This window comes from Caretta caretta, chromosome 1 (assembly GCF_965140235.1).
Source record: "Caretta caretta isolate rCarCar2 chromosome 1, rCarCar1.hap1, whole genome shotgun sequence".
NCBI classification, from domain to species: domain Eukaryota; kingdom Metazoa; phylum Chordata; order Testudines; family Cheloniidae; genus Caretta; species Caretta caretta.
In genome coordinates this window covers 206,353,328-206,371,477 of record NC_134206.1, presented here as the reverse complement: position 1 = coordinate 206,371,477, position 18,150 = coordinate 206,353,328, and the positions used below count along the sequence as shown (strand labels likewise).

The window sequence follows — 18,150 nt, the reverse complement described above, 5'->3', positions numbered from 1 at the left end:
CAGGCTTGGAAACCCCAGCAGCTAGATCAGCTAGAGTTGTAACTATTCAGATTGTGACATTTTGGGGGCAGGGACAGTCTTTTGCTCCGTGTTTGTGCAGCACGTGACACAATGAAGCTCTGATCATGAATGACTGGCTTCAGAAAGGCTCAGACTGTTGACATACCTCTGTGAAGCACATGTCCACTTTGGTCTGTGTAATTCTTGCATGTGTTTTTCCACCTCCACCCTCCAGCATACCTGGCTACTCTCTCTTAGTCACTGGAGATCTAGAGATGACTCTCTCCAGATCCTATCACCAACACAGTGAACACCAGCCAGAGAGGATCACTCGAGATCAAAGTAAGGTCCCTCTTCAGTCCCTTAAGGCAGAGCTCCAAGCCCCCAACTCCATGACAGCACATCTGCTACAGTGCCCCAAAGGGTTGTCTTTTATTCTGTGTGCTGCATTTGTCATTCTGAAAGCAGTATAAGCTCCCTGTCAACACAGGCGGTTATATTGGTCTAACTAGAGTGGTATAATTATACTGGTGTAGTTAGGCTGGTAAATTTCCCCACATAAGCAAGCCCTTAGTGTTTTGTTTAGTCCATCATCATAGTATGCAATCTGCCAGGTATATTGTGAAGTTAAGTATAATATTAGTTGTAAAGTGCTTTAAAATCTTTGCATGGAGAACGCTACAGAAATGCTATATTTTTATATGCTCAGTGACACTTTTACATGCACGTATATATTGTGCAGGAATGACATGGGTGACAATTTGAAAATGTGCCTCGTAGGTCATATTCATTCTTGGTGCAACTGTGACGCTCTGTACCTTGGAGGAACACCCTGCACCCCCACGTCCAACCTTATAATATGATTGTGTGGTATCCAGTGCAAAGTTTGTCATATCTGGTGTCTTCGGAAGGCTCATGATGCACTGAGCATTGTTGTTATAGTAATGTTATAGATTGTAATTTCATGTATATTGTTATGAGGCTGAAAATGTGTCCTCATGGCTTAAAACAAGCCCAGGCAAAACTCTCCAGGAGCAGAGGGGCAGTTCACACCTCATCAGGGCATGTATGAGACAAACCCAGCCTAGCCTCACAGGAACAAAGGACACTGGCCTAGGCAGCAACAAAGGATCTGTTGGACTCTTGAGTGAGTCACCCCCCTTCCCTTGTCAGTTTGGGACTACGATGAGGTAATGCTAACCTGACTTGCGCTTCAAAGCCAAGAGGGAAGAAAGAACATGATAAAAGGGAGAGATGTTTGCCATGCTCTCTCTCTTCCACCTCCATCTACAGATACCATCCCCAAGCAACTGAAGTGCTGATCAAAGGGGAGAGCCTGGATGAAGGGCAAGCAGCCAGCCTCTGGTGAGAAGCATCTAAGTTTGTAAGGGCACTGAAAGTGTTAAGATCAGCTTAAAATGTGTTTTGCTTTTATTTCATTTGACCAAATCTGACTTGTGCTTTGACTTATAATGTGAAAGTAGAATGAATTATATTGAAATTATAATTCATTAAAGAAATGCTACTTGAAGGGTTTGTTGAAATATAGTTGTCAGGAAGAGAAACATTAAGGAGTGTGAGACAATGGGTCCTCAAACTAATTAACTTAGAGCTCCTACTGAGCTAGGAGATTGGTAAACGTTAGTATGCACATAAGATATGTATGTATATTTGTCAGTTTCTGCTTTCTTTTGTCTCTTATGTTAAATTGGCTTTGGCTTAGCTGTATAAATAGGTTATCTTGGGCCTCAGAGAGGGGCTCACATCTGGGTGCATTAGCAAGGTGCTTTGCTAATAAACAGAGTGGTCTGACAAATTATGTGAGTCCTGAATCTGACTTTGACAATTTGGAGGTCCCACCGAGATGGCAACCGTCTTCACTAGGGCCATGTGACTCCTGACTCTTCTTAGGACGGCCGTGGCAAGCCGGCACCTGGGCATTTGGCCCGAGCGGTCCTCCACCAGAATGGAAGTGTGCATGACCACAGTGAAGTCTACGCCATTGAACCTGTTGGTTCCCACTCTGTTCTGGTAGGGATCCCGGGATCTGACAACAGGAATCTGGTCAGGTAATTATTTCTGTGTTTTGTCCGGACTGGGGACTGTCTTGTCTCTGTGTCTATCCGTCCTCCCTGTGGTGTGTTTGAGTCTGGGCGCCGTCTCCGTCTGGGGATCGGCTGACCAAAGGGTTCCTGTCCCCACGGTCTGAATGAGTGAAATCTGCACAATCGCAGCCGCACCGCACCTTGGGTAAAACCCTTGGTGTGAAAGCAAGGGCGATTGAGGCAGTAGCCTGTGGGCTCCTTTTGTGTGTTGCACCGGGCATCGCTCTGATGAATGCGACTTTCCTTCTTGTGTGATTGGAGTGTAAAGTCCTCCTGTATGGGTAACCAGACGTCTAAGTCGGGACAGTTCCCTAAAGGAACGCTGGCTCAGTTTATGTATTTTAGGAAGAGTCCGGACTCCTGTAAATTTCTGGAAAAATGGTCTAGGCTAAGGGGGTCAGGTAGAGTGACTACTACCAGCACTACGCTTCTGTCCCCAGAAGCCTTTACAGCTATTCTGAGGGAAAATGGGCCCTTTTCCCACAGAAATGGTCTATAAGGGACTGCTGCAGGTAGCAGGCAGAGAGAGAATCTGATAAAAATTGTTTGACTATTGGGTAATGTAATCAAAATCACTAAAGGATGTAAGGGTGTTCTATTGGAACTTAACTGCCTCAAATGTATAAAGGGAATGTAAGATGTAAAAAAAAAACAAAAACAGAGCAGTGTGGAAGGGATGTTAAGGGAAAGAAAAAGTGTATGTATCTGTCTCTGTGTGTGTAAATATGTAAAGTTCTAAGGACCAGTTGGTTTTGCTTTTGTTTCAAATAATGCCACTAAAAATCCATTTGACTCTTTAATTCAAAGTTGCAAAACCGACAGACCTTTTTGCTAGACACAGGTAATTAGTGTTGTTTGGCTTTGGGATTTGGCATTTAACCCTTAAAAGGTAACTCAATGCTTTACAAAATTTAAAATGTTTTTAAGTTGTGGCTGCAGCAGGGCAGTCAAAATAGGAGAATAGAAAAAAAAATTCTGTATTCTTTTTGTTTGTTTGTTTTTTGTTTGTTTTTGTAACAAAATAGCAGATGAGAGTTGTAGTAAAAAAAAAATTAAAAAAAGACAGTGCCCTTCTGAAGCAACAGCAGGGGTGAAGTGCACAAAACAAAAAGAAGCAATGTTAGAAACACTGAGTCTTAAAATGGCTCTGACTAATCAGACTGTCACTTTGATAAAGCTACATGAAAACTCTGTAAGCAAAACAAGAAATAGTTACACCTTATGTAAAAATGGATCTGGATAATGTTATAGAAGTTAAACTATGGAAGGAATGTGCATTTGCCCCAGAACATGTGCAGGGTATATTGTAGAAGGGGCAAAAGAAATGCAAACATACCATGCTACTTAATTAAAATGCTGTTAGGGCTCCAAAGGGAGCCACAATAGGTTGGGTTTTCTTTTTCAGATTGCTGTGTGTTTTGGAAACAGAAGTTAAAAGTGATCAAAACTCTGGTGAAAGTTGATTGTGTCCCTTTTAAGATAGAGTCTCTGAGCTGCTGATGGCTTTAAATCCAAAAGCAGGAAGTATCTGTGAAAATGCAAGTGACCTAAATGATAAAGGAAGGAAAGAACTAGCAGCACAAAGGAGCTGCAGATAAAGGACATACCTGGTCAGCAAACAAATTGTCTAAATAAAAGGCATGGGATAACAAGATAATTTTAATAAATTTAATGATAAGTATCCCTGTAACAACGTATAGTGTGTATGATTTTTGGAAAAACCCTCTAAGGTCATATGGTAATGATGCTTCTCAGTTATTACCTGTAAATAAAACTTAAAGCTTAACACAGCAGGAAAAACATTATAAACTTGGTCTGCTGTATAAGAAGGAAAACTCAGGGATTTAATGACTAAACAGTGGGATAATTTCCCCATAACCCTTAAAAGATAAAAGCCATTGAAACCTGGCCTGCCTATAGAACAAAAACAGGAAAATGTGGGGGCAATTGCTCTGTTTTTCCTGCAATTAGCAAGGAAATTTGTAAAAGAAAGTGGTATTATTATTAAGCAATAATCTGTCCCCACCAGGGGGGTGGAAATTGTTTCTTTTGTTTTTAGACTCTACAAGCAAGCTGGTGCCAGCGGAAGAATAACTCAGAATACCATGGATCTATGTTTTATGTTGTTTGTCTGTGGTGTTTGTCTTGTTGCTAGCATTGTTGTGTTTTAATGAACAGAAAACCTCATGACATGGGTGGGGGATGGCTTCAAAAGGCTGACCTTGGGGGAAGGGGGGGAAGATGTGTATGGGAATGCAAAAGGCTAACTCAGGAGAATCCCAAAATTCAGTGGCCACTGTTAGGATCTTGGGACAAAGACCGAGTAGACGTCCTAAAAGACAAACTCGGCCAACCTACAACTAAATTGGCAAAAGGAGAGGTTGATTGTTTCATGCAGTGGTGGGAAGAGGCAAATCATATGTGGACAGAATCAAAACTTGCCTCTCTCAAAGACTCTGGCTTCTATCCCACCAGATGCAAATCATTTTACTGTTGTTGATTTGTGCTCCGCTTTCTTTACTCTCCAGGTTCACCCTGACTCCCAGTTCCTGTTTGCCTTTTCTTACAAGGGGCAACAGTACACATGGACCACACTGCCCCAGGGGTATACTGAAAGCCCATCATATTTTTCCCAAGCATTAGCCCGAGACCTTGCTGACCTTGTTTTCCTGTCCAGGTCCACACTAGTCCAATATGTAGATGATCTACGCCTCTGTTCCCCTTCATTGTCTGCCTCTGAAACTGACTCTTTAGTGCTCCTTACTGCCCTAGCAAATAAGGGTCACAAAGCTTCTCGCTCTAACCTACAACTCTGTCAAGCTTCTGTCACATAGCTCGGCTTTCTCCTCTCCCAGGGTTCCCGTGCACTTTCTCTCTGTTGAAAGTCTCTCTTTGGTCTCTTTCTCTCTTTGGTCTCTGCTGTAACTAAGACAGGATGGTGGGCCCCCCATTTTAACTCTTTTGCAGCCTGCCACTGTGCAGCCTGTACCATTTGCCAGAACTGAACCTAAGGATTGCATAATATTGGTAAACCTGTAAAAGTGGCCCAGGGGTTCCGGGGCCTGCCTCAAGCACCGTTCTTGCATTGGCAACTTGATTTTGTACAAATGCCTAAGTGTCAACAATATGAATTTATATTGGTTATGGTATGTTTATTCTCTGGTTGGATTAAAGCCCTTCCTTGTCGCAAGGCTGACTCACTGTCTGTTGCCAAATGTTTGTTAAATCATATTATGCCTGCCAAGGGAATTCCTGCTACTCTGTCCAGTGATCGGGGTACACATTTTACTGGACAACTTGTTCAACACCTGGACCATATTATTGCATATCAAACACCTGTTGCACTGTCCCTACCACCCACAGAGTGCAGGTGCAGTTGAAAGACAAAATGGTGTACTTAAGAATAAGCTTGCTAAAATTTGTAACTCTACAGGATTAAGCTGGCCAGTAGCCTTACCATTAGCCCTTATGGACATGAGTTCCACTCCATCCCAAAGGCATAAATGAAGTCCCTTTGAAATTGTTATGGGATGCCCTATGCGAGCTATGACTACCATTACTCCCGTTCAAGCGTGAACTTGACTCACAGCGCGCTCCTTCAGTATTGCAAGAGACTAATGCAAGCTGTAAGTCACTTCCATTCGCAGGTTCGAGCCGCCTGGCCCACGGAACCCACCTCTGACGCTTTCCACAACCTCGAGCCAGGTGACTGGGTCTACGTACGGCGCCATCATCGAAAGCACACCTTGGAGCCCCGCTGGAAGGGTCCTCATCAGGTACTGCTTACTACACAGACAGCTGTTAAACTATCTGGCATCGCAGTGTGGATACATGCTTCACAGTGTGAGAAGGCACCATCCCCAGAGAACCAATCATCACCTCAGGACAACGCAGAGTCAATTTTGACTCCAGAAGAAGACGTAGAGGAACAGTCTGCAATACCTTACAATCTACGCTCTTGTAAGGGTTACCAGAAGCAGACGACAAACAAACAAAAAAAAGCAGTAGCGAGCCTAGCGCCTACTGCCTGGTGGGCGTAAAACCGTGACTACGGTTCCCTCATTTGAGGTTGTCAGAACCAGAAGAGCCTTGCCTCCAACACGCGCCTCTGCCTGTTCCTCGGCTGCTGGTATCTTACGGTCTGGGGAGACCATGATGACAATTCTTTTATCCAGCAGCAGGTGTGGATAGCTCAGACCCTTAATATTTCTAATTGCTGGGTCTGCGCAGCCACATCTCAGCCCACTCTCAAACTGGTGTTCCAGTCCTGGCTATCCCACTCAAGTCCCCAGACCTCACTGGAGGGCCTTGTCCGTTTAACAAAATATGGAACAGCAATGACACTTGGGAAGCGGTGGGAACAAATGCATCTAAATGGATAAGTGTGGTGGAGGGAGAAGGTCATTGGTGTTGGGTGTGTAATGGGACAGGGCTGGATCTGGGGAAAAGCCATTGCCTTCAGCATATTGTGGCCAATGGTGTATGGGATTATTCAAACAAAACTAAAAAGTGGTGGGCCGGGTATGGAGATATGAATTTTTTTCTCAACCTGGGATCATGAGCCTTCCCTTGAGAACATCTCCGCAATTTCAGGCGAAAAAGAAGGGACTTAACAGATGCCCAATGGCACGTAAATAACATAAGCCCCTTAACCTGGGAAGAGGCCATTGGCAGTTCCTTAATACCATTAGGGGGAGTAATACACCATACAAAAAGGCTCCTAAGGTTACAAGCAGTAGTTGAAATAATGGCAAATGAAACTGGAGAAAGTTTAAGACCCCTATCCAAAGAAACAGGAGCAATCCAACAGATGGCCCTCCAAAACCATCAGGCATTAGACATAGTGCTGGTGGCAAAAGGAGGGACTTGTGCTCTCACTGGAAAAGACTGCTGTGTGTATATACCAGACAACACCAATGAGGTAACAGATCGTGCTAGCCACTTAGAACAAATCGCATATCTTCCCCACGAAGAGCTAAGGTCTTTATGGAAGTGGCTAAGTAACCTTTTCAATTTCTCTGGCATAGGAAACTGGTTGTTTCAGGGAGCCCTAACTCTCCTGTTTGGAATCCTAATAATTTTTGTATGTTTTCAGTTACTTTCCTGTTGTATCCAAAATTGTGTCAGGCATGCTACACAGATAGCTGCCCCAAACCAGAGTGCTAATTTGATGATTTTAAATATCACTGATGAACAAAGAGATAAAGAACGCTTGATATGTGGAACCCAGTAATTGTTGGTCATTGCGTAACTTGACCAAAAGGAGGGATTGTGAAAGTAGAATGAATTATATTGAAATTATAATTCATTAAAGAAATGCTACTTGAAGGGTTTGTTGAAATATAGTTGTCAGGAAGGGAAACATTAAGGAGTGTGAGACAATGGGTCCTCAAACTAATTAACTTAGAGCTCCTACTGAGCTAGGAGATTGGTAAACGTTAGTATGCAAATAAGATATGTATGTATATTTGTCAGTTTCTGCTTTCTTTTGTCTCTTATGTTAAATTGGCTTTGGCTTAGCTGTATAAATAGGTTATCTTGGGCCTCAGAGAGGGGCTCACATCTGGGTGCATTAGCAAGGTGCTTTGCTAATAAACAGAGTGGTCTGACAAATTATGTGAGTCCTGAATCTGACTTTGACAATAATCACTTAAAATCTATCTTTTGTAGTTAATAAATTTGTTGGTTTATTCTACCTGAAGCAGTGTGTTTGGTTTGAAGCATGTCAGAGACTCCACTTGAGATAACAAGCCTGGTATATATCAATTTCTTTGTTAAATTGACAAACTCATATAAGCTTGCAGCGTCCAGTGGGCATAACTGGACACTGCAAGACAAGGTTCCTAGGGTTGGGTCTAGGACTGGAGATATTGGCTAGTGTCATTTGGTTGTACATTCGGCTGGCCAAAAGTGCTCACTCATGTAGCTGGGAGCAGCTTACATGCTAGAGGCTGTGCGTGTACAGCCCGGGAGTGGGGGTTCTCACAGCAGAGCAGGGTAAGGCTGGCTCCCAGAGTCGAGGATTGGAGTGACCTAGCGGATCACCGGTTCAGATAACACCAGGGGAACATCACAGCAACCCCACTGAAAAGCTTGACTCTTCCCCATGCTCAGTCTCTCGCCACTACACCCTAAACTTTCTTTCCTTCTCTAAACAACCTTGAAGCCATGTTTAAAACAGAAACAAGAAATCCCCTTACAAATCACTCATTATCCCAACTGAGGACACTAAAAAATATCCTGGAGGGACCATTGTTGAATGATGCAAGAAACTGAGAGTCAAGAGACCGAGGGCCCAAGTCTCCCACTGCAGGATATGAGAATCTCCCACTGAAGTCTATTTGGGACTTACCCATGCCTGTGTGGATGGGGAAGGGAGAACTGAACCCAGGGATTGCATTTCTGACTGCAAGTGATCAATGGTATGATTGAGCAAGGCTGATTAGAAAGGACAGTCCTGTGCCTTCCATGAACGCCAATTGGCAGCAAATGAGGGAAGGAGCAGGGAGTTACAATGTAGGAAGTGCAGGTTCCATGGGATTTTAGCATAAGAGAACAGTTTTTCAGTGATTTTTTTTAAACCAACCATAGGGTCCCATATCTTCTTTCTTATTCCAGATCAGACATGCTCCGTTTTCAAGACAGAAGTCGGTTTTCTAATTTACTAAACCTGCCAAACTGAACATCCCATCTGGCACTTTCTACCTCATACTTAGCTACTTCTAATAAAAATGTTGCAATGTAAACTTAGTTGATCATTGGGTTGCTGTAATAACTTTTGTAAAGCCAAGTTGATGGACCTGCCTCACAGACACGTGTGGTGGAACCAAAATGTTTGGGTAAGAAAGGGCCATTTCTACAGTCACTTTTCTTACCAAAACTCACTTGGCTCTAGCAGGGACCTGATGTACATGTTGGATTGTGTAGTATAGGGACCATCAATTGAATTCACTGCCAGAATCCACATCTGTCAAATCTTCCAATTCCTTGCCCACCACCTCTGGCGCATGAGCCTCTGCCAGTGCCCTCCTTACCTGCACATGCTGAGCTGAGCAGCAGGACAACGGCAAGAACTAAGAGAGACTTCCTCCTGGGATCCTCAGCCTTCTTCCTGCTCAATCTTCCCATGCTGCAATCCACAAGGCCTTCACCAGAGGCAAGGGAAAAGCAAGCTGTCTGCAACAGGAGCCTTCTGAGCAGGTTGGTTCTGTTAATGTTTAATACAGCCTGTGTTTTTTGGAAAAACATGGGAGCCCTCACTTCTGCCCTTGCTTGATTATTGGCCAAAGTCACAGCAACAGGCATAGAACATTATTGATTCTCACATTAAGGACATTGAACCCACTCCCCTCTCCAAACAAACAGCCTCAGAAGTCAATTACTGGCATGATTAACTGTAGCTCAGTTCCTGTCAGTGTAGTAATGATACAGTTCAGTAGCCCCTCCATCCAAAGTCCTTTCAACTGTTAATGAATCAAAGCCTCAGAGCTCCCTGGTAAGGTATGGAAGTATTGTCATCTCCATCTTATGGAGAGTGACGAAAATCAATTATTGGTTGGTAGCTTGCCCAACCCATATACCCAGCCCCCGAGCCAGCCCAGTGAATTCTATAATCTAAAGCAGTGGTTTTAAAACTTTTTTTCTGGTGACCCAGTTGAAGAAAATTGTTGATGCCCGGGACCCAATGGAGCTGAAGATGAAGGGTTTGGGGTATAGGAGGGGTCTCCAGATTTGGGGGGTTCAGGGGTGGGGCAGGGGGTTGGGGTGCAGGAGGGGGTCAAGGCTCTGGGCTGGGGGTGCAGGGTCTGGGGTGGGGCTTGGGATGGGAGGTTTGGGGTGCAGGAAGGGGCTCCAGGTTTGGAGGGGGCTCAGGGCTGGGTCAGGGGATTCGGGCGCGGGCTTACCTCAGCCGGCTCCCGGTCAATGGCGCAGCAGAGGTGCTGAGGCAGGCTTCCTGTCTATCTTGGCACCACGGACCGCGCTGCGCCCTGGAAGCAGCAGCAGCAGGTCCGGTTCCTAGGCAGAAGTGCACAAATGGCTCTGCATGGCTCTCGCCCGCAGGTACCGCCCCCCGCCCCCAGCTCCCATTGGCTGGGCGGAGCCTGTGCTTGTGGCGGGGGCAGCACATGGAGCCCTGTGGCCTCCCCACCTAGGAGCCAAACCTGCTGCTGGCCGCTTCTGGGGTGCAGCGCAGTGTCAGAACCGGTAGGAATTAGCCAGCCTTAGCCGGGCAGCGCTGCCGACGGGACTTTTAACAGCCCAGTCGACGGTGCTGACCAGAGCTGCCGCGACCCAGTGCCTGACATTCCGTGACCCAGTATTGGGTCGCGACCCATAGTTTGAAAACCACTGATCTAAAGCCAGGCACCGAAAATTCCAAAATGTTGGTGTAAGTGACTTTACAATGTTACACAGCAAATTAGAGGAAAAACATTATTGGGTTCAATACAGGGGTAACTGGGTAAAACTTGATAGACGGTGATACAGAGGAAGTGAGACTAGAAGACGATCTAATAGTCTCTTCTGTCCTTAAACTCTATGATCTATGAAACCCACATTAGAAATCAGAAAAAAGAAAAGGAGTACTTGTGGCACCTTAGAGACTAACCAATTTATTTGAGCATGAGCTTTCGTGAGCTACAGCTCACTTCATCAGATGTATACCGTGGAAACTGCAGCAGACTTTATATACACACAGAGAATATGAAACAATACCTCCTCCCACCCCACTGTCCTGCTGGTAATAGCTTATCTAAAGTGATCAACAGGTGGGCCATTTCCAGCACAAATCCAGGTTTTCTCACCCTCCACCCCCCCACACAAATTCACTCTCCTGCTGGTGATAGCCCATCCAAAGTGACAACTCTTTACATAATCAAGTCGGGCTATTTCCTGCATAGATCCAGGTTTTCTCACATCCCCCCCACCCCCATACACACACAAACTCACTCTCCTGCTGGTAATAGCTCATCTAAACTGACCACTCTCCAAGTTTAAATCCAAGTTAAACCAGAACATCTGGGGGGGGAGTGGGGGGGTAGGAAAAAACAAGAGGAAACAGGCTACCTTGCATAATGACTTAGCCACTCCCAGTCTCTATTTAAGCCTAAATTAATAGTATCCAATTTGCAAATGAATTCCAATTCAGCAGTTTCAGTTTCAGGACTTCCTGTTCCCCAGCCCCCTTCCACCGCTTCAATCACTAGACCGTACTGCCTCTCAAAATATGGCAGTGGCAAAGTTTTTACTTTAATGAGACCACTCCTGCTTGCCTTACACACATAGCACCATGGACTTCAGTGGGACTGTTGATGAGTAAGGATATGAGTGAAGCTTGCAGGATCATGCTCCAAACTATTAAACTTTTATTAAACTGATCTCATAAATTAATAATGTAGTCTCCATAGCAACTGTATGGGTGTAGCAACCCTGTGTTTATTCCTTATAATAGAACATAACAGACCACAAGAAGGAAACCAAGGAACTTTTTCTTCCTTTTTCAGTTAAAACTAAGATAACTAAACCTTCCTTTTAGCAGGATTCATTAGTTAATATTTATCAAGTGCTTTGAAAATATATAGTGCTATATCATAAGTGCTGAGTATTAGTATTACAACATTATGTTAATACAAACCTACAGGTAAAATGCACAGAAGAGATGTATGTGTCTTCACAGCATTGTACGTACTTTCAGAGCTGCGTAAGGAACTGATGCATCACATGCTACCAGGTTACTTTAAAGGGCCAATTTCCTTTTTTACAGACATGTTTCTGGGGGTTACTTTTAAGTCATTGTGATGATTTTGGGAATTTGACTATGTACAAGCTTCAAGTTCTGGTTCATTTGATGAAATTGCTGTATCATCAAATTCCTAAGAGCTTGCTTACACTAGAGAGCCTTTTTCCAAGATAGTTATGTCAGCAAAGCCCCCTAATGTCAATGCAGGAGCATAAGCCAATAAAAAGTGTTCTGACAGCAAAGCTATTCCACCTCCCGGAATAACATTGTCTAAGTCAACATGCTTATGTCAGTATAGCTGTGCCTACCCCAGGGTTTTTGCAAGTATAGCTAAGTCAGCTAGGGGGTGTGTGTCAGTTTCTCCCCCCTCTCCCGCAGCAGACATAGCTATGCCAGCAAAACTTTGTCATGTAGACCAGGCCTCAACATATAGTGAGTCTGTCATGGGCTGATAAGTTCCCTGATGCACATCACCTGCCATGTCTGGAAGAAGCTACAGAACCAGGGGTGCCAGAACAAGGCCTCGGCCCCCCACTTTTTACTGTCCATAAGGGTGAGCGACGGGGGAGAGGAGGTAGAGAGGAATGAGCAAGGGGGAGGGCCTCAGGGAAAGGGACAGTACAGAGGCGGGGCCTCGGGCTGATGTGGCACAGGGTATGAGGCCACAGTTTGGGCATCGGTGCCTCTCCCCTTTTAGGGAGCTTCTGCCACTCCTCTACAGAACAAACAAAAAAAGTTGTTAATATAAGGACTGGGCTCTGGCTAAATGATGATATATGCCTGAGTTGGGAGAGCAAGTTCTACCAAGGTGGTTTGATGGCAGAGGGGTTTGGAGACTAGAAAATCCCCAAACAGGGAAACAAAAACCAGGTGGTAATGCTAGCTTTTAAAAAGAGGCTGAGTAAGGGGGTGGGGAAGGCACAGGCTCTTGGCAGGAGATGTAGGAGCAGCCCATGTCAAAGGAAGCGAAGAGAGACAGCAGACTCCAAATTCCAGACGGGAAGCCCAGAGGAAAGAGCTCCAGGAGAGGGGACTTGGAACCCTGAAAGGATGCTGTCCCACATCTTGAAAACTGAAGCAGGAAATGGCATATAGAGGTCTTATTGTCTTGTCTGGATCTTGTGCTGTCCACAGTAAAAAGTGATTGTTTTTTGGAAATCTTACAAAGCCTGTGTGTCTATTTGCTTCAGCTACCAAGTGTCCCTGGAGCTGTAACTGTAAACTAGAGTACAAAAACAGCACAAAATGTCAATTCCTCACCTATTAAAAAAAACAACCCAGGTGTCCTGAAGAAATATATAGGCCTTGCAATGTGCCCAGAGTCAATACATTGGGGTGCTGTCAGAGTAAGGAGAGGGAAACAAATAATGTAGTTTGCAGAAATCAGCTAAGATTTGAAAGCTGCTTTCTCACATGGAAACTGCTCATCAGGGAGCTAGAAGAGACTGGTTCTGATCTGAGCAAATTATGAGCATTTAAAAATTCTGTACTGTGTGCATCTGAGGGACAGGGCAAGGTGCATGCACAGCTAAATTAACTATGTATTTAAGACCTAGATCATCAAAGGAGTTTAGGCTCCTCACTTCCACTGAAATCAATGGATTACCTCTGTGGATCTGACCCTAAACTCCTACATCTCATTCTAGTTTGAAGTGATTCAGGTTCAAATCTTGATGTGCCAGGTACATAAGCTTTTCCACACAAACTGGTTGGAGCCCAGTACCACTTCAACTTTAGGTTCCTGGTGCCTATTTTCTCCATTTGCTGGTTTAAGCTACATCTTCCCTGCTTCCTGCAGCTTCTCAGCCAGCCTGCCCTGGCAGACCTGACTGGCAGAGGCGCTTCACGTTCAAACCACTTTGAAAATCACAGCCCTTGTCTAGAAAATGACTTTCTAAGGAGCCCAAGGGATCCAACTCTCTTAGGATTCTTTGGAAGTCTCAGCCTACATCCCTAGGGCTAAAGGGTTGATAGCAGGAAGCAGAAGGGAATTGAAATTATGGCACTAATGGAGGTTCTGGGGGAACATGAGAGAAGCAGAGAGGACTCAGGGGGGTAGTGTAGCCTCTGTTTAAAATGAATAGATAGTTCTGTGTTAAACTACAGTGCCCCTAGGGAGTGAGCTCAGCTCTTGTGTTGCTCCAGTCTTAAGATCAACATGCTGAAAGTTACTCTTAGTGATTTTCTTAGATTGGGAGTCTCTAGGAACACACAAAGAATGAGGGCTGTGACCACAAACACAGTCACAAGTAAGGAATCTGGTCGTATTATAAGTTTTACTAAGTAGATGATCAAAGTTACAGTCACAAACAATGATATAAAACCTAAGAAAGCCCCTGCAATAGCTAATGCAGTATTCATACTCACATCCCCAAAGATAGAGTTGAGTCTGATGGCTCTCTCAGCAGGAGGTCATCAACAGAGGAGTGATTCCTGCTACCGTCTTCCCACCCTGTCCGCACCACGGAACCTCTTTTATCCTGTTGTTATGACCAGTCATAATACCTTATGCATATGCATGAAGGTTCTACAACTCTCCTTTTCCTTATCTATACTTACACACTCCAGAAATGCTGGGGCACCCTGCTTGTCAGAGGTGGTTTTCTTATTTCCCCTTATTCTCATTAGCATCTTATTAATATTTGCTTCAACCTGTTTCCGGGGCTACCTGCGATAAGAGCAGAACTTTCCATGATGTGACAATCAGGTGTCTTGTGGTTTAGATGGGCACATTGTGGTCTACTTTTGCAGAACATCAACTGTTGGCACATTCTTTACAGTAATCTTGTAATTTTCCTGGCCCAGGGTTATTCTTACGTCACCCATTTATGCCAAGCCTCCTGAAGCGTAGTGTGGCTAAGCTGAAATCTTACAGGCCTTCTCCTGTAGGCTTTGCATTACAGCCATGCTTTACTTATATACCTAATACACACGTATCACTCCTGAATACTTGTGTGCAGTATTGTTGTAGCCGTGTCGGTCTCAGGATATTAGAGGGGCCAAATAGGTGAAGTAATATCTTTTATTGGACCAGTTTCTGTTGGTGAGAGCATAGGCACCAACTCTTTGGGTGCTCCGGGGCTGGAGCTCCCACAGGGAAAAAAAGGTAGGTACTGAACACCCATCGGCAACCCCCCTATCAGCACCCCTCTTCCCTACAGCATCTCCCGCCTGCCAGCAGGCCCCCTCAATCAGCACTTCCCCCTCTCTCCCGTGCCTCCCGCCCACTGTGATCAGCTGTTTCATGGCATGCAGGAGGCTCTGAGGGGAAAGGGGGAAGAAGCGAGGGCATGGCGCATTCGGGGGAGGGGGCAGAACAGGGCAGGAAGAGTCAGGGTGGGGGTGAAGTGGGGGGCAGGAAGAGGTGGAGCAGGTTGGGGCCTTGGGGAAAGGGGTGGGGTGGGGGCAGGGCCTGGGGCAAACCAGGGGTTGAGCACCGCCCAGCACACTGTGGGTGAGAGAGACAAGCCTTTGAGCTACACAGAGCTCTTCTTCAGGCCTGGGAAAGGTATACAAAGGCTTTGTCTACAGTGCAACTTTTGTCAGTCAGGGTGTGAAAAAGCACCCCCTGACCGACATAAGTTTCATCAACAAAAGCGCTGGTGTGGACAGTACTATGCCAGCAGGAGAGGCTTGCATGCCTCCATAGCTAATGCCGCTCATTGGAGGTGGTAATTATGTCGGCAGGAGAGCTCTCTCCTGCTGGCAAAGAGTGACTACACAGGAGACTTCACGGCGGCACAGCTGCAGCATAGTCTGTAGCGCAGGCATGGACTCAGGGCAGGTCTACACTATGGGGCTAAGTCGACTTAAGTTACGCAACTCCACCTACGTGAATAACACAGCTGGAGTCAATGTAGCTTAGGCTGACTTATTGCGGTGTTGTAACTCCACGCTGGGTCGACAGGAGAAACTCCGCGCATCGATCCCCCGGTAAGTGGAGACAAGCCCTCAGTGTCACAAGCTAAATACAAGATGGAACAGATAGTTTAGTATAAATAGTTAGCACATATTTTAAGGGACCTGTAGTGGGGGGGCGGCCCCACTCCTGCAGAACAGGGGTTAAAAGCAGCCCTAGAGAGGGCTGCAGCTGGGAAAAGGAGTGAAAGCAGCTGAGTGAGTAGCTGGTCACGGGTGTGGACAGCCCAATCAGGTGACAGCTGGCCCTATAAAGGGCTGTGAGCCAGGACCTGAGGAGTCTCTCCCCAATCCTGGAGGGAGAAGGGCTAGCTGCCTGAGAGGAAGGTACCCGAACTGGAGCAGTACTGGGGAATAGGGCAAGGGAACTGGGGAGCTCCAGCCTGGTAAAACCCCAGGCTGCAGGCCTTGATGAAGGCCTACAGGGGTACTGGGGCTGCAGAGATACAGCCTGGGAATAGGCAAAGGCAGCAGTTCCTAACCCCTTGCCAATGATGAGTGGCCATTACAGGCTGCAGTCTGACCCAGTGAGCAGGAGCTAGCTGATGACTGGCAGTAGCCACTGAGGCAAGGTGGGTTTAGAGGGTTGTGGGTTCCCCTGGGAGAGGAGACCCAGAGTGTGGGGGTCCTGCTGGGGCAGAACCCTGAGGTAGAGGGCACTGGAGTCTGGGAGGGACACGGGGCCAGCGGCAGGTGAGACACTGGCCTGCAGAGGGCGCTCCATATGCTGGAAAAGAGCTAATTCCCAAGATGATCAGCAGGAGGCGCTGCACCAGTGAGGCTTTGCTTCGCTATAGGACCATTCAAGGTGAAGTGGCTCATTAACGCCCCATTAGGGAATGGTGGCAGAAGAGTATGGGGCAATAATGTGGCCACTGTGATCAATGTGGTCAACCGGCCACTTCTCTTTGAGTGGTCCCTTAGAATATGTGCTTACTACTTATGCTAAACTCTCTGTTTGATCTTGTATTTAACTGTTGCTGTGACTGACACAATGAGTACAGTGTCTCAGACCTGAAGAAGAGCACTGTGGAGCTCAAAAGTTTGTCTCTCTCAGGTCCAGTAAAAGATATTACCTCACCCACCTTGTCTCCTAAATACTTGTCAGTCTTAGGCCATGTCTACACTAGAAAATTGTCGATCTAAGTTACACTGGCATATAACTGCAGCCAAGAGTGAAAGTAGGCTGGTACGGTGTACTGGTAAGAAGTCGGTACCGGCTCGTAACACAGCCGATGTTAAAGCGCTGTGGAGATTTAAAAGGGCCTAGGCTGCTGCCACTGCTACCACAGCATCAGGAGCCCTGGGCCCTTTTAAATCGCTGCTGGAGCCCCGGGTGGTGCGGGCCAGGCAATGCGGATGAGTTGGCTGGGAGAGGCTGACCCCCAGCCCTGCCCTTTCTGCCCAAGGCCCCACCCCTTCTGGGGGCCCAGAGCTGGGCCCCTGTACCGATCAGTGTTTAATATTACTTTCACCCCTGGCTGCAGCAGTAATTAAATTGCTTTTGCGTGTCCACTTTACATGCCTTGTGTTCGTGGTGCACGTCCTCACTTGCACTGATGCAGAAAGCAGTGCGCCATGGATAGCTATCCCACTGTGCAACTCACAACCATCTTGTGCATGGTGTTTTGACAAGGTTTTGCAATGCCTCTTGGGGTCAAATGAGTCACGCTGGGGTGAGTTGTAACATGACTTCAACATTCCATAATTCAGTGTTGTCCATCCAATAATTTCATCTGCATCCCATAATGTTTTGCATCTCTTCAAAAATCCCTGCATATCCCTCCTCATTGTCTGCCATCGTCTGACAGAAACATGGATCCTTCACAGCTCTGCACTGCTGTGATGCGCACTGCAAGCATGGATCCTGCAGTATCTGCCAAGCTGCCAGAGGAGCCATGGGGAACATGATGATTCCATAAGGCCTGGGTTGCTGTGGGATGTAGAAAGAAACAATTGAGTCATTGGTGGTGTTCACAGAGCGGCTGGAGATGATGGAGTGCTGGTTCTGGGCCCGAGAACCAAGCACTGAGTAGTGGGAACACATCGTAATGCAGGTTTAGGATGAAGAGCAGCGATTGCAGAACTTTCCGATGTGCAAGGTCACATTCCTGGATCTGTGTGATCAGCTCACCCCAGCCCTCCAGTGCAGGGACACTAGAATAAGATTAGGAGGACTTGTGGCACCCTAGGGACTAACAAATGCATTTGACCATAAGCTTTCGTGAGCTGCAGCTCACTTCATCGGATTGGCACTGATTGGAGAAGTGAGTGGTGATAGCTCTGTGGAAACTTGCAACACCCAATTGCTACTCATGTTTTGGGAATCAATTTGGAGTTGGGAAATCCACCATGGGGGTTGTTGTGATGCAAGTGTGCAGGGTTGTT

General features: G+C 46.1%; 1 protein-coding gene across 5 annotated transcripts in view; it reads right to left on the bottom strand.

The window, feature by feature from the left end:
* PLA1A (phospholipase A1 member A) overlaps positions 1-14,322 on the bottom strand; it is a 34,653-nt gene extending 20,331 nt beyond the window's left edge. The window contains exons 1-2 of one of the 5 annotated variants that reach the window (XM_048818768.2): positions 14,212-14,322; positions 9,140-9,312 (exon numbers count right to left, since the gene is read on the bottom strand). In XM_048818768.2, the coding sequence (XP_048674725.2) occupies positions 9,140-9,233 (94 nt within the window). In that variant the 5' untranslated portion in view covers positions 9,234-9,312; positions 14,212-14,322. Of the gene's footprint in view, positions 1-9,139; positions 9,468-10,009; positions 10,098-14,211 lie in introns of those variants that run through there. The other 4 variants (XM_048818762.2, XM_048818770.2, XM_048818757.2 and 1 more) reach the window with 4 other exon arrangements.
* Positions 14,323-18,150: the final 3,828 nt, after the last annotated feature.